Here is a 15,635-nt window from a genome sequence, read left to right on the forward strand (position 1 = left end):
ATCACTCTGACCTGGTGAAAAAATGGAGTTCTTCTCTCCCCCACCCAGCAGCTGTTGCTCAAGGGATTTGTATTTCCGGAGAGGTGTTACTGTCCCGTAGAACCAGCACAGCCACAGGTCTGTGTCCCAAACCTTAGCACACCAAAGAAGATGTTCCCGTGTGTCTCTAGACGTGCTGTAAGTTGTCGAGACTGCGTGTTAGGATTTGATCCAGAAATGTCCCCAGCACTGTTGTGTGCTGCTAAACCTCAGGACAGGACCTGGCTGGTGCAGATAGGTCACCAGCAAGGGGTCATGGAAAGTTATTAACCCAGCTTCTGTTCCCAGCTGCTCTCTGCCCCCTGGTATGCTGTGATGTAGGAAGCATCTGCAGCAAGCTCTGTACCCTCTGAAACCGAGTCGGAATCAAGCTCCCCTCAGGTGGTTGTTCCCCCCCCCCACCCACCCCCGGTATTGTCACCATGGCATAAAAGTGACTAACACTGCCCGAGGTTAGAGCAGACATGTAAAATAGAAGCCAGCATCCTAGACAGACTTCTGTCCAGTGTAACAAACTCACTAGTTTTGGTATAACACCATCCTAAGAATCTAAGGTGTACCCTTACAGAAAGGACTCCCAACACTTGGTAGCTGGTAACCCTGGCCTGAGCCTCAGTTTACGCTCCCTGGTCCAGGGGCTCTGGAGGAGGGAAGGTACTCCTTCTTGGGTTCTCACCAGCTCCTCTCTGCCCGTCCCGGTTAGCTCAGAATATGGTGAAGTAGTTGCCTGACTTACTCGCCGCCGAGTTAAGAAGCAAAGGTGTAGAGAAATGAAGTCAGGGGGACTGCCGCGGCGTCAGCACCATTGCCTGGCGCCGTCAATGGAAACTGAGGCGCTGGTCTCAGGAGGAACATCTAGGTACCTTCCCAGTTTCGTAATGGAGAATTTTCCTCCACGTCAGAGCTTGAACCTGTCTGCATTACTAAACCAAAATAGAGTTTCTGTCTTGACTATTTTACACTATCTTTGACTCCTAAGGAATTTATAAATAAATGATACTTCTGTGAAAATACTGTTTAGATCAAATAAAACGGACTCAAGTTCTAACCTCTGATAGCTTATTCTATAAATCAAAAAGGGAAAAAAGTGAAATGTCTTTTCCTGATTGTGTGTTAGACACTTTAGGATTGGTTCAAAGTCTGGAGCCAGAAGGACATGTTCAAACCAGAAAAGCAGAGCTTACATGTGGCACAGTGGCAGTCTGTCCAGTAGCAGCTGGCCTGACTCTATTTTAGATACTCGATTCTGGGTTCTGCCATATGAAGAGAAAAGCTGGGTCACCCCTGTGCCCTGGGCTCCTCAAGCCTGAGATGGGGCTGGAGCATTACCTCTGCCCTGGGGTCCTCCAGCCAGAGTGCTGGTCTCTGCTCCGTCTGCCCTGCAGTCACTGAGCAGGGGAACAGACCTTTGCCTCAAAGTTTCCTTCACCCTTAGATTGATTTCTTCACACTGCATGCTGAAGACATCGTCCTGCACACCCTCCCTTCCACTGAGGGCCGCCCCCACCCCCATCATCCTCTCTCTTCTTCCCTCTCAGTCTCTGCCCAGTAAATGGTTATGGAAGGAAGAAACCAATGGATTAAAGAATGCAGGCTGATTTTACTGTGGATGGTAGCAAGAATCAGAAAGGCTGAAAGGGGAGATAAGCACATTGGCCCCCAAACCGAAAGAAACACTGAAGAACTGTCAGCAACACACAGCAGCCCAGCACAGCGCCCGTGGTCGGTGCTGCAGGCTGTCTCAGCTAGTCAGTCTGGACAGTGCTGCCCAGCCCTTTGGCACAGCTTGCTGTGTGACTACGGAGCCACAGACCTTCTCTACACTCTGACCCCACAGTTCACTTCCAGGTCTCTGGCCCTTTAGCTCTTCATCTCAGGCCATCTCTGTTCTCCAAAGCAGACGCATGACCTAACCAACCAGTCCCTGGGCTGTCAAATGAGCAGGACTCCATGGACTGACAACATCATCAAAGGAGGCTCGGTAGTCCCCATTCCAGCCACCACAGAGAAAGGCTTGGTTCCTTGTGCTGGAACAGAGTGCTCACCCCATGCCCCCGAAGAACTGCTTAGTCCAAAAGATGGAGAAGATGAGCAGTAGGGTAACACTGAGGATGATAGCCATCAGGTAGGCAAAGATCCGGAAGTGAGGGTTGCGGATGCACTCTCTGAGAGAGTAGTGGCTGGGGATGGGCACAGGCCTGGTGTCAGGGACTGTGTTCCGAGGGGGTCCGGTCTGGCTCCCAGGCTCCGGGCCAAGGTCCAGGGTATAGACCCGTGGCTGACGCAGTAAGTAACGGCTCTTGGGTTGGTCCTTGAGACAGAGCTGGTGACCCTCGAGGATGACGTGGTGGGGTTCTAGGCGGAGCAGGGTCAACATGGCAGTATCTGTAGGTAAGTCAGTGACCGGTTGCCCTGAAGCCAGTACGGTGGGCTGACGGCAGAGTGGACAGAGCAAGCGGCGCCTGGCTGGGGCCACCAGGCTGAGGTGGGCCAGGCATTCCACACAGAAGGAGTGACAGCAGTCTAGCACTTTGGGGGTGTGGAATGTGTTGTTGAAGGGGTTCCAGCAGACGGGACACTCAGCTGTGAGTTCCTGGCCCTGTGGCTCAGCCATCCTCAGATCACATGCAGGGAACTCCACAGGGGATGTCCTGGTAGAGAGAGAGAATAAAGCATACCCATGGGGTTCTGTCCCTGGGCTTGGTCTGCAGCCCTCAGCTCTGAGAGGCTAAAGGCTGCCCATCCACATTTCACAGGTGGAAGAATGCATGTCTAAAAGTATATTGTCCACAAACACCCCATCCTGATCACTTAAGTCTGAAGCTGTCCATCACCGAGGGTGAAGGCCTGAGCCACCCTATGAGTTACCTTACCCATAGCACCAGAATGAGCTGGTAGTGGAGGGGACCACACTGGGACTTTGGAGACAGATGGCTAAAAAGTCAGCCTTTGCTCCCTGCATTTACTCTAGGCTGCCTTGGCTCTATGCAGCAAGAGAGCATTACACATTCAGTGAGTTCGCGTTCCGTTCCCACAACCTCAAATCCCCAACTAGAGCAGAGATGGGCTCTGTGAATTCCCTGGTCTGTCCCTCCGCTGGGGACAAATGCCAGCCCCCTTTCTGCTCCTTCCTTTGGGCCAGAGGCCAGCTCTTCACAGTTGACTGACTGGTCCTGGTCCTGGTGAACAACTCTTGAGAAGGCTCCCTTACTCAGGGCACCGGATCAGCTCTGTTTCTTCCCAGTTCTCACCTCCCATGGCTTCTCCTTCCCGCTTTCTCCCAGCACCCACCTGGGCTTCTGTGGACTGTAGAGGGGGGTCAGAGAGACCACTCTGAAGGGTATGAGTTTCCCGTCTTCCCCTCTCCTGAATCCTCCCAGCTTTGGGAAACTGCCGCCTTGCCACCAACCCCAGGGCCGTTTCCATGACAGCATGCTCACAGCACCTGGAGCTGCCAGGTGGCCCTGGCTGCAGCCTTGGCACACCTGCCTGGAGTCAAGGCCAGAGACCTGCCAGGGTGGTGCCTGGGAGACCCAAATGAGACACACACAGAGAGAGGGCGTGGCAACGAATTGAATCTAGAACAGATGTAAGTCGGAGAGTGGCTCTTTTCATACCTGAAATCCCTGGACTGGAAAGGTAAGGGTGACAGTTTCCTCTTTCAGGATCACCATGAGGGCAAGTCTTCTGGGTTTCCTCTCTCTTGGGCCCTCGTTTCTTTTCTAAAATGCTGGAACCTCTTCCTTGCACAAAGGAGTTGCCTGCCATGCGCTTCGCTTGCTACACAAACTTCTAAGATCTATCAGATCCCCAAAGCCTGTTCCTCTCCTGTCTTTTCACTACTCATCTTGGTGGCTACAGCCAAGGCAGGTAAGCCTTCACGACAGGGACGGTTCCGATCCCAGAGCGGGCCGTTCCGCCCACCTGGGAGAGGAGCCCTGCTTCCCCATTTCAAGCGGAAACATTTGGCTTTTATCTCTTGCTTATATTGACCATTTAAATGATTTGAAGAGTTGAGTTGCTGTGGGGGAGGTGTTTAAGGAAATTACTCTGTTGAAACCATTCACTTTACACATGGAACAGGAAGTGACTCTGGCTAGTTCCTGTGACACTGGGACACATGGCTTTGGATACCCAGTCCATGTGCTGCAGTCACAAAGACAGATGCTGCATCCATTTCGTCCACCTGTGGGATGTGTGGAAAGAGCTAAAGAGGAAGGACTCTTGTTTCCTCTGAGATTCCTTGTGTCAGTTAAGATTCTCTGGGTAGGAACCCAGGAATAGTGCAAAGGAAGACTTCGGGGCAGTGTGACTTCCTTGGAGATTTGATAAAATGTTCTATATCCTGAGCAATTTGATACTTGAAGCAAACCCTGTGTGCACTTTCACCCAGGGCTTCCTGGTTTTGTCTGGACCTCAGTCACAGTTCAAACATGGACTAAGGAGATGAAGACATTCAGGGAGAGATGGATGGCACAGCCATCACCAAAGCTGGATGTCCTAGAACTCATTATTTAGATCAGGCTGGCCTGAAACTCACAGAGATCCACATGCCTCTACTTCCTGAATACTAGAATTAAAGGCGTGTGCTACCACACCTAGTGAAGTTCATGATTTTAACGAATGCTACAAAGAAAAAAAGGGGGGGGGGGGCTTGGAATAGAAGAAGGTTTCTCCAAAGAGGTGATGTGACTGCTAACTCAAGGTTGAAAACAATCCAGCCAGGCAGAGTAGAGAAAGAGCATTCTAGGCCCAGGAAACAGCACATCTCAAAACCAACCCAGAGGTGAATTCTGCCAATGTGAGGAAGTAAAAGGTCAAGATAGCTGAGGGTCTGGGGTAAGCAAGAGTTCAAAGTGCTCAGAGTGAAGGCAGGAAACAGGATCTGTAAGTTCCAAACCTCATTTGAATCTTATTGATGGGGTATGCCTAATCCTTGACTTGTTTTCATTTTCATTTGTTTGGAGGTTTTTGTTTGTTTGAGATAGGGTTTTATGCTAGAGCTGAGGCTGCCTTGAACTTGCTATTTGTCCAGACTGGCCTTGAACTCACAGTTCTCTTGCCTCCTGAATCTCAAGTGCTGAGATTACAGATGTGAGCCACCATGGGATCCCTAAATCCATTTTGTTTTTAATATAAAATGTCTTGTTATTGAGTGTATATCTGTACACCAAGTATATGCCTAGTGCCCATGGAGGCCAGCAGAGGGTGTCAGATTCCCCAGGGACTGGAGTTACAAACATTTACGAACTATCATGTGGGTACTAGGAATTGATCTGATCTGCTGGAAAAGCAGCAAGTGCTCCTAACTGCTGAGCCATTTCCATTTTAAAAATGGCATTCCAGCTATAGTACAGAGAAGAGACTGGAAGAGCCAAGAGTGGAAATGAAAGATCAGTTATGGCTACGGGGGTTATAACGTTCAAGTGTGTGATGGTGATGTCTGATACTGTAGGTCAGGTGAGGGTACAGCTGGAAGAATATACAGCACACAATAGCTATTGGAAAACTGTTCAGCATCCTTAGCCATCACAAAAGTGTAAATGAACCCTGAGATTGCACCTCACCTGGTCTGAATGGCTATTGAGAAAACAGAACAAGAAGTGGCGGCAAGGTCTCCACCTAGGTGCTCAGTGGGGAACTTGCCACCAAGCCCCAGGAACCGAGTTCTAGCCCCTGGACCCACATAGTAGAAGGGAAGAACCAACTCTGTCAGCTGTCCTCAGACCTCCGCACGCGCACAGTGGCGCATGCTCCTCCAAAAGAAGTGAGCGTAAAAAAGTAAGTGAAAAGGGAAGTGAGTGCCAATAAGGACTTGGAGGAGGAGGAAACTTTGTACCCTGCTGGTGGGAGTGCAAACTGGGGTCGGCACTATGAAAATTGGTATGGAGCTCCTGAACAACTGGAACTACTCTGTGACCCAGCCATGTTCCTCCTGTGTGTAAACCTGGGGGAGTCTAGGTCAGCAGAACAGATCCATATCCAGAGACATCTGTTCATTGCTGCACTATGAACAATAACCAAGACATGGAACCAGCCTAGAAGCCCATCAGTAGATAGTGGATTTTTAGAATAAGTGTTATGTATACACAATGGAGTTTTATTCAGCCATAAAGGATGAAATTACACCACTAGCAGGAAAGTGGATGGAACTGGAGGTTATCATGTTAAGCAAAATAAGCCAGAATCAGAAATAAAAATGTCTATTTTCTCTCATATGCAGAATCTAGATTTAAATGTATCTGTTCATATATATATGGATGGATAGAGGATATAGGGGTAGCTAGAGAGGGTAACTGGAGGGGGAAGAAGGAAATATCACTTGCTTCTCAATTGTGGAAAGGAGACACATATACATATGTGGGTGTATATATGGGACATAAAAACAAAGGAATACTATCTGAGGAGGAGAAGGGGACCAGCAAGAGAGACGAGGAAGGGTGGAGAGGACAGTGATCTCAGCAAGGTACAGTGATGTACATGTATGAACATGACATTACAAAGCCTATTGTTTTGTATACTAACTATAAACTTTTAATTAAAAAAAGAAATAAGGAAATAATGAAAGATACCTTCAGAGACAGAATCAAAATCATTTCCAGGAAGCCAGGAGGCATCTTGGGAGCAAGGTTATAGATTCTGGAACCAAGTTGTTGGGGCTCATGACCACCACTTGTTAGGACTATAATTCCAAGTGAGTTGCTTAACTTCTCTTGACTCAATTTCCCTTTGTGAAAAGAAAGCTAAATGTCATGAAGCATTTAGTTTGTTTTATTAAAGTACTGAGGATTGAACCCAGGGCATTGCTCATGCTAGGCAAGTGTCACAAACTGTATCCCACTTGTAAATGAAGCTTTTAGATAGAGCCCTGGTAAAGAGGATGGACACAGACTGCAGAGACAGCTGGGTCCTAAGAGTCCATACTGCTCTTGTAGAGGACTTAATTCAGTTCCCACCCACACTGAGTGGCTCACAGCTGCCTGTAACTCCAGCTCCAGAGGATCCGGTGTCACTGGCCTCCTCTGTACTCCAGACACATGCAGGTACCCAGTTCTCTGTTTGAAAGGTGATTTGCATCATTACTGAAGATGGATTTAAGAGGGAGACATTCTGCAGCCTTGAAAATGATGTGATAAAAACAATTCTTATTATGGAGTTTGTCTATGATATAATGTTATGAAGTATTAAAGGATCAGTGATAAGACAATTACAACATAACCTACTTTGAAAAATATGTGCACCATGGAAAAATATCTACCGAAAGATAACCACCAAGTATTTTTTGTTATTTGTTTATTTGTTTGTTTATGGCACAGTCTCACTTTGTAGCTCTGGCTAGCCTGGAACTCTCTGTGTAGACCAGGCTGGCCTCAAACTCACAGTGATTTCACTAGTCTCTGTTTCCCAAGTTCTAGGCTTAATGGTGTATACCACCACTCCTAGAAACAACTAAATATCAATAGTGGTTATTGCTAGAGCTTTTGTTTTTAATTCTATTACTTGAAAATGTTAACTTTAGGGCTGGAAAGATGGCTCAGGAGTTAAGAGCACTGGCTACTCTTCCAGAAGATCTAGGTTCAGTCCCCAGCACCCACAGGGCAGCTCACATCTGTCTGCAACTCCACTTTCAGAGGATTCAACACCCTCACACAGATGTACATGCAGGCAAAACACCAGTGTACATAAAATAAAAATAAATAAATCATTTAAAAAAGAGAAAGAAAACATGAACTTTATTCTGGTAAGCTTGTCTTCCTATCCCTGAAGATCTCCCCTGTCAGCCTAGATCAGATGACCTACATTCTCTGAAGTCTCATGGCCACAGCTCTAAATGCACGATCAGTAAAGAGACACAACTGTTGCTTGGGTCCTTATCAGAGGTGCTGCTCTCAGACACCCACTGTACAGAGTTCAGTGTCGCTAGGAGACACTCAGTGACTTATGGGCTCCAGCTTCCTACCCGGACAGGTCAGTTACAGTAAATGCTACACAGCACCCGGCAGTCATTATCAACAGTAACTTGTTTGTAGCATCCGATCCATGTTGTCAACGTCCTGACGGCAGGCATAGAAAACCGGCATTCTGATGGCGCTTGCTCGTTTTTCCAAGGGGGCTGGTCCTTGCTAGGAGCTGAGTGTGGTAACACTCTAGAAAATGTAATTGCCTTTTACAGCTGTTTCTGTTTCTATGAGGCCCTTTGATTCTCTAAACCCAGCCTAGAAACAAGACAGACTGGGGAGTAAAAAGTCTTCACAATTTGAAACAAAACTGTTGCTGAACTCAATCGATGACTCCACTTCTCTGAACTCCACTTTCCTCCACTGAAGAAGCTTATGACCCCTCCTTGCAGGCTGCTGTGAGGATGGGATCTACCTTACTTAGCATGCCACAGTGGGTGGTCAGCACAGAAGCTAGCATGGTTTTCTTAACGCCCATCTGATAGATGGGAAAACTGGGGCTCGGGATGTAAAATGACTTGGCCAGGGTTGCAGAGCTTGAAAACTGACCCAGGAGCCTGCCTTCCAGGTCAGAGTTCACACCAAGTAACACCACCTGCACTACCCCCTCCCGCTCCTTACCTGGTAGACCCCCCTCCCGCCCCTTACCTGGTAGACCCTCTCCTAGTCCTCCCCAGCTTCAGCCAGCCTCCTCCTCCTCTCTCAGCACAGTCTCCAGGCGGGTGTTTGGTTTCTCACTTCCGCCTTGGCTTCCAGGTAGCTGGGGGCCAGCCTCATTTGCATGGGTCTCCCAGCTCTTGATCCACTCTGGCTGGTTCTCTCGTCGGGTGACTTTGGACCTCTGCACATACAAGAGACCTGGACCTTTACTTCTGTGAGTCACCCTTGCTTTGTCTGAGCTGGTAGGAGGAAGTCCACTCATCCTTGCAAGTTTCTGGAACAGGAGGGGCTCTAGCCTTCCTCTTACTCCCTGCTGACCTGTCTTGACTCGCACTCAGCCTGGCTTCAGGGAAGCCAGACACATGGCTACTCTGAAGCCCTGCAATGAAGGCACACCAAGAGCTCTTTCAAAATACAGGTAACCCGGCAGGAAAACGAACAAAACAAACAGTTAAATGATGTGAGCATGAGCAGGAAGTGCCTGAATTCTTCAACAAGCCAGACATCAGACCCACTAGGAATCCAGAATCAGTGGCTTCTGAATGCAAGCTAGCAATGAAGACAGGACTTCACTTCTCCTAGCCTTTGGTTTTCTCATCTGAACCTGGACGGGGGAAAATCCACCTGCTGCGGGTGGGCAAGAGGACTGGACTTGCTTTGCTAGTGCAAGAACCTAAGTTCAAATCCCAGACACTTGTGTAAAAGCCTGGGCGTGCCTGTAACCCCAGCATTGGAAAGGGCAAAAGGTGGAGACTGGCAGGTCCTGGGAGCCTGCTGGCCAGCCGACCCAAACAGCCAGCTTCCAGTTTGACGAAAGACTCCGCCTCAAAGGAATAAAGCAGAATCATCTGACATCCTCCTCTGGCTGCTCCCTACATGCAACATGTGCGCCTGTGCGCGCGCACACACACACACCCCTACTCAGTGTGCGGATTAAATGAGCTAATTCACAGAGATGTTGTAAATGGCACACAGAAACACAGTGAACTTCAATTAGAACTATTATTATTATTATTATTATTATTATTATTATTATTGTCACTATAACATGATCAGGTAAATAAAAATGCAAATGAAGCACACACTCAGGAGTTCAAGTGGAGACCAGAAGTCCAGCCTGTAATCTGTCCTATGGCTTCACCATCTTCTCACAGGGCCCATTTTTGTTCTTTTTTTTTTTTCTTTTTGAGACGGTGTTTCTCTGTGTAATGGTCCTGGCTGTCCTGGAACTTGCTTTGTAGACCAGGCTGGCCTTGAACTCACAAATCCTCCTACCTCTGCCTCCTGAGTGCTGGGATTAAAGGAATGTACCACCACCACCCAAGCTAACATTATTTTTGAACAGGGACATTCATGTGTTTCAGTATATGAAAGGCTTGATTTTGTAGTAAAAGCTCTTTTCCCAGCCATGTGGTTGCACTCAAAATTAAAGCATTACACTGTATATGTTTTTTGTGTCTCTTTTCAAAGACGTCTTGTGTGTGCACAAGCAAAGTGCCTGGTTCCTTGCTCCTTCTCATCCTTTTATCCACACGTGCTATTCTACAGGCTGCTCTGCCCCTTGCTGCAAATGCCCTTACTCACTGATCCTCACCAGACCAATTGTTCTGATTTTTGTAAGGGCTGTATTGCTCTGTTGAATGGCTGTGCCATCAGTTACTTAACTAACCACTCAATAAGTTTCATCATTGTTGTTGTTTTGTTTTTGAGACAGGATATCCTGGCAACCCAGGCTGGTCTCAAACTCACTATATTGCCAAGGCTAGCCTCCACCTGGTGATCCTCCTGTCTCTGCTACCCAAGTGCTAGAACTATGGGCATGTGCCACCAGGCCTGGCCCAACCCTTTAATTTTAAATATGTAAATACTGCATGGAAAAAATAAATGCAATAGTAATTATAGACTTGTTTAGGTTAGCCTAGAGTTGTGTGAAATGAAACTGTGGACTTTTGGATGTTTTATCTCTCTAAAGACTTTAAGCATTGGGGCTGGAGAGATGGCTTAGTGGTTAAGAGCACTGGCTGCTCCTCCCAAAGGACCCAGGTTCGATAACCAGCACCTACAGGGTGGTTCACAGCTGTCTGTAACTTGCTCTCAGGGGATCCAACAACTTCTTCTGGCTTCTGCAGACACGGTGCACAGAAATAATGCCAGTGAAACACCCATGAATATAAAAATGAATGATTTTTTTTAAAAGACTTTAAGGTTAAAGTAAGTAGTGCAGGTAAGAAGTTGGTCAGGGCATTGCAGGATGTGAAGCAAACATAAAGTTGCCCTGGCTCTTCCTTGGGTCACTAACCGTCCTGTGAGGGGACCATCATCTTAATGTCTGTGGGTGGCCAGGCTAAGAAGTCCTTTGTAAACAATGGAATTTTTTTTTTAAATCTGAGAAATACCCAGAAGAGAGGGTGAGGCATCTCAGGAATTTGAGAGTTAAACTAATTTAGTTCATGCTTGGGGGGGCCAGGCCAGCCAGCTGGAAAAGTACCTGGCCTAAGCATTACCTTGGAACCTGTGAGCCAACGGTCATAAGACTCAGTGGATCACAGCCAAGGTGGGGGACCAGGGCTAAGGAGGGATTGGCTATCTCAGAAGGAAGCAGGCAAGAGGATAAAACATCATAAATAATTCTGTTATTGGAGATGAATTGTTCTGTACAATTTTGTTAAAAAGAATCAACCCAAACTTCAAATATCACTACTAGCAAGAGCCAGTGGAGACATAGTTATGCTAAGGTAGAAGTCTGTAAGTAACTCTGGTGGAACCATTTCTCTCTAGTCAGTCATTGGTGTCTCATCAGGGGTGTCCTAATTAGGGTCACTGTTGCTGTGATGAAAAACTATGTCCAAAAGCAACTTGGGGAGTAAAGGGTTTACTTGACTTACATTTCCACAGCACTGTTCACTGAAGAAAGTCAGGACAGGAACTCAAACAGGACAGGAACCTGGAGGCAGGAGCTGATACAGGGGCCACGGAGGGGTGCTGCTTACTGGCTTGCTCTTTATGGCACACATGGCACCACCCACAATGGGCTGGGTCCTCCCCTATCGATCACTAATTAAGAAAATGCCCTACAGGCTTGTCTACAGCCTGATCTTATAGAGACATTTTCTCGATTTCGGCTCCCTCATGTTCAATGATTCTAGCTTGAGTCAAATTGACATAAAATGAGCCAGCACACTGGGGTGAATAGATACTTGTTCATGTCTCCCTAGGAAAAAGTCAAAAAACATGAAGAAATGGCAGGAGAAAAAGGCTGGATGCTAGCAATCAAATGTTCTGACCAAGTACTTTGTAAACAAATAACACACGTGCTCTGAAACAGAGGAGAGAACACCCAGTGACCAGCTCAGAATAGACCACTGGACCAGTGACTGAAACAAAAAGAAGGTGCAGGACCCAGCCTTCTCCAACACAGACTGTTCAGCATGAACGTCCCATGATAGAACTTAACTCAGGTCTTGGTGACTATTCTAGAGAAAGTGGGTCATCCTTGGCATTAAAACCTGATGATACAAAGCGCAACGTCACCTTGAAAGAGTCAACGTCACCTTGAAAGAGGAAGAGGCAGTTTACTCTGAGCCGAGTGATCCCAGCCCAGGAACGCAGACTCAGGTTGTCCTGAGTGACATGTCCTGACTTGGAAGTGGTTACCTAGGGTTCTTCTAAGAAGATTTATTTATCTGTGTGCATGTGTGTGTGCCTGTGTGAGTTTATGTGCACCATGTGCGTGCAGGAGTCCATGGGGGCCAGAAGAGGTCTTGGGATCCCTTGGAACCAGGGTTACAGGTGGTTGGTTAAGAGCCACTATGTGGGTCTGGGAACAGAACCCAGGTCCTCTTAGGCTCTGAGTCATCTCTCCACCCTCTACAAGAGCTTTTATTAGTCACAGAACAGAAGAAAGTCATAAACCAACATGTTTACTAAATACATTGGTCAGGGCCATGGGTAGGTGGGTTAAGCAGAGCAGGAAAAAAAAAATCTGCTCTAGGTTTCAGATGTTAACTGATGACATTCTCATCATGAATTGGTAGAAGCTAGCGGTCTCCTAAAAAACACATTTTCAGCGTTTTCCGTTGGATCAAACATGTAGATGGACAATAAATGACTAATATGGAGACTGAAGATAACTCAAGGTAATTCTGACTCTGGATCAGCCAATTTAAACTTCTCATCAGGAAGTTCTGATTGGTCAGTCACCCTTGTAAAGTTCTGATTGGTCAGTCACCCTTGTAAAGTTCTGATTGGTCAGTCACCCTTGTAGCCACTTTAACCTAGGTGTGGCTTTTTCCTACTCATGTAAGTACTGACTGTCAGGTCCAAGTTCTGGCCTTTAGACAAAAGCCAGCATTCCTCAGGAACTGGTGAAGCAGGTTCCCCTCTACCAAAGGAGCCAGTTCCCTCAACACCGTCAAAGGGACAAATGGCTGTCTGTGGTGCCTATTGGCACACCAAAGTGCATGCTGGCCTCCAGGTTCCCTCGGTATCGCAAGAACCTAGCTCTTCTCACTTCTACTGTAAACTTCTCCAGCTCAGGCACTTCCGTCCCATCCCTGCTTCTCCTTGTCCTATAACCCTGCTGGTTCAGCCATGCTCTTCCTTCTCTGTCCCCTCTCTTGGATCTCTTCCTGCTTTGTCTTCCTCACTCTCTCTCCCTTCTCCCTGTGCTCCTTTCCCTGTCCAGTCTGCTGGCCCTGTGCTCCTTTCCCTGTCCAGTCTGCTGGCCCTGTGCTCCTTTCCCTGTCCAGTCTGCTGGCCCTGTGCTCCTTTCCCGGTCCAGTCTGCTGGCCCTGTGCTCCTTTCCCTGTCCAGTCTGCTGGCCCTGTGCTCCTTTCCCTGTCCAGTCTGCTGGCCCTGTGCTCCTTTCCAGGTCCAGTCTGCTGGCCCTGTGCTCCTTTCCCTGTCCAGTCTGCTGGCCCTGTGCTCCTTTCCAGGTCCAGTCTGCTGGCCCTGTTCTCCTTTCCAGGTCCAGTCTGCTGGCCCTGTTCTCCTTTCCAGGTCCAGTCTGCTGGCCCTGTTCTCCTTTCCCTGTCCAGTCTGCTGGCCCTGTGCTCCTTTCCCTGTCCAGGCTGCTGGCCCTGTGCTCCTTTCCAGGTCCAGTCTGCTGGCCCTGTGCTCCTTTCCAGGTCCAGTCTGCTGGCCCTGTGCTCCTTTCCAGGTCCAGTCTGCTGGCCCTGTGCTCCTTTCCAGGTCCAGTCTGCTGGCCCTGTGCTCCTTTCCAGGTCCAGTCTGCTGGCCCTGTTCTCCTTTCCAGGTCCAGTCTGCTGGCCCTGTGCTCCTTTCCAGGTCCAGTCTGCTGGCCCTGTGCTCCTTTCCAGGTCCAGTCTGCTGGCCCTTTTCAGCCTACTACTTTCTCTCTGTACTCTGGACTCTTCCAGATGCCTCTGGCTATACTCTCCCTCATATCTACAATAAAAACCTTCCACTTAACCATAATGTAACCAGTCACATTATCAGTTTATGCACTGCCCCTGCCCCCAGTCTTGGAAGATATTCTACAGTTTATTATGAATACAGGCATGAGAAGAATAAACAACACAACAGTATATGAAGTTTTGGCATCAAATTTAATTTAAAAAATCTTAATTTTTCAGAGCAGGGGAATTGGGGAGTAAGGATAGGGTTTTAGGCTGCTGATCTCTTTATTTTATTTTACATGTATGTAGACTGTGTCAGTTGAACAAAATTGGAAACACTGATATACCTCTATCTTCTAGCCCTTTCTGACCTCAGGCAGAGCCAGATTATCAAGCTGTTCAGACCAGCTAATATGAATGCTAATTGTCAGAGCTGAGGCTGGGACCCAGGACCTCAAATTTCCCTCCCTTCCCTGAGGACAGAGGAGCTGAGCTCTTGGGCACTCTGTGCTCTTTTGGTGCTCATGGTGTGTGTGTGTGTGTGTGTGTGTGTGTGTGTGTGTGTGTGTGAGCGTGCACGCGCGGGCAGAACATGAGATCCAGCTGATGATGAAGAGTAAACTGGTGTCTCCTGAAATGGTGGCTGCTATTCTAGACGCTCAGGATCTAGGGGACAGACGGCCTATGTCACCCTTTTGGTACAGGAGTATGTCTGTCTACCTTATGCTGGTCTTGACGCTGTGTTTTGGATGTAGAGCACTTACTTTGATCTCATAGGCTGATAAATGATTTCATAGACTTTACAGCTAGTGCCAAAACAAAGTAGGACTTTTGGGATGGACTTTGGAACAAGTTAAGATTTGGGGGATGGAGTATTTTACATTTTGAGGGGGCAGGGATGGGGTGCTATGTAACATGAATCTTAAAAACTCTTACTTATCAATAAAAACAAACCCGGGAGCCAGATATTGGGGTGAATGCTGAAAGATCAGAGAGACAGAACAGGCTACAGCTAACCTCACCTTGCCATTTCCTCAGCTGATCTTGTTTCCTCAGACTGGAAGCCTCTGAGTCCTCATATCCAAATGGATTTCAGCTGAACTGATGCTCAAAAGCCTAAAAGCTTAACTAGACTCTAGTTCCTGGTCCTCACACCTTTTATACCTTTCTGCTTCCTGCCATCACTTCCTGGGATTAAAGGCGTGTGTCACCATGCCTGGCTGTTCCCAGTGTGGCCTTGAACTCACGGAGATCCAGAAGGATCTCTGCCTTTGGAATGCTAGGATTAAAGGTGTGAGTGCCACCATTTTCTGGCCTCTATATCTAGTGGCTGTTCTGTTCTCTGACCCCAGATAAGTTTCTTGGGGTGCACAATATATTGGGGAACACAATATCACCACAACACTATGTTTTAAATATAGCTTGTCCGCTGCTCCCAAACTTTTGCTTGTGACAGGGCTGAAGGTGGTGATGCCACTGAAGGGTGAGATCATTGAGAGGAGTAATGAATGCTTCCTGTGGACTGCAGGTTCATCGGGGGGGGGACTATCGGCTGTCACAGAGCGGTCCCCACTGCCTTTCCTCTCTCCACTGTGCACTGAAGCCCCAGAAGACCCTCACA

General features: G+C 47.8%; 1 protein-coding gene across 1 annotated transcript; it reads right to left on the reverse strand.

Moving 5' to 3' along the window:
• Positions 1–2,080: 2,080 nt before the first annotated feature.
• Rnf183 (ring finger protein 183) lies at positions 2,081–2,653 on the reverse strand. The gene has a single exon (XM_036177768.1). It carries the CDS (start codon positions 2,651–2,653, stop codon positions 2,081–2,083), a length of 573 nt encoding a protein of 190 aa, XP_036033661.1.
• Between the last annotated feature and the right edge of the window lie 12,982 nt (positions 2,654–15,635).

The sequence above is a fragment of the Onychomys torridus genome, chromosome 2 (genome assembly GCF_903995425.1).
Source record: "Onychomys torridus chromosome 2, mOncTor1.1, whole genome shotgun sequence".
Classification (NCBI taxonomy): Eukaryota; Metazoa; Chordata; class Mammalia; order Rodentia; family Cricetidae; genus Onychomys; species Onychomys torridus.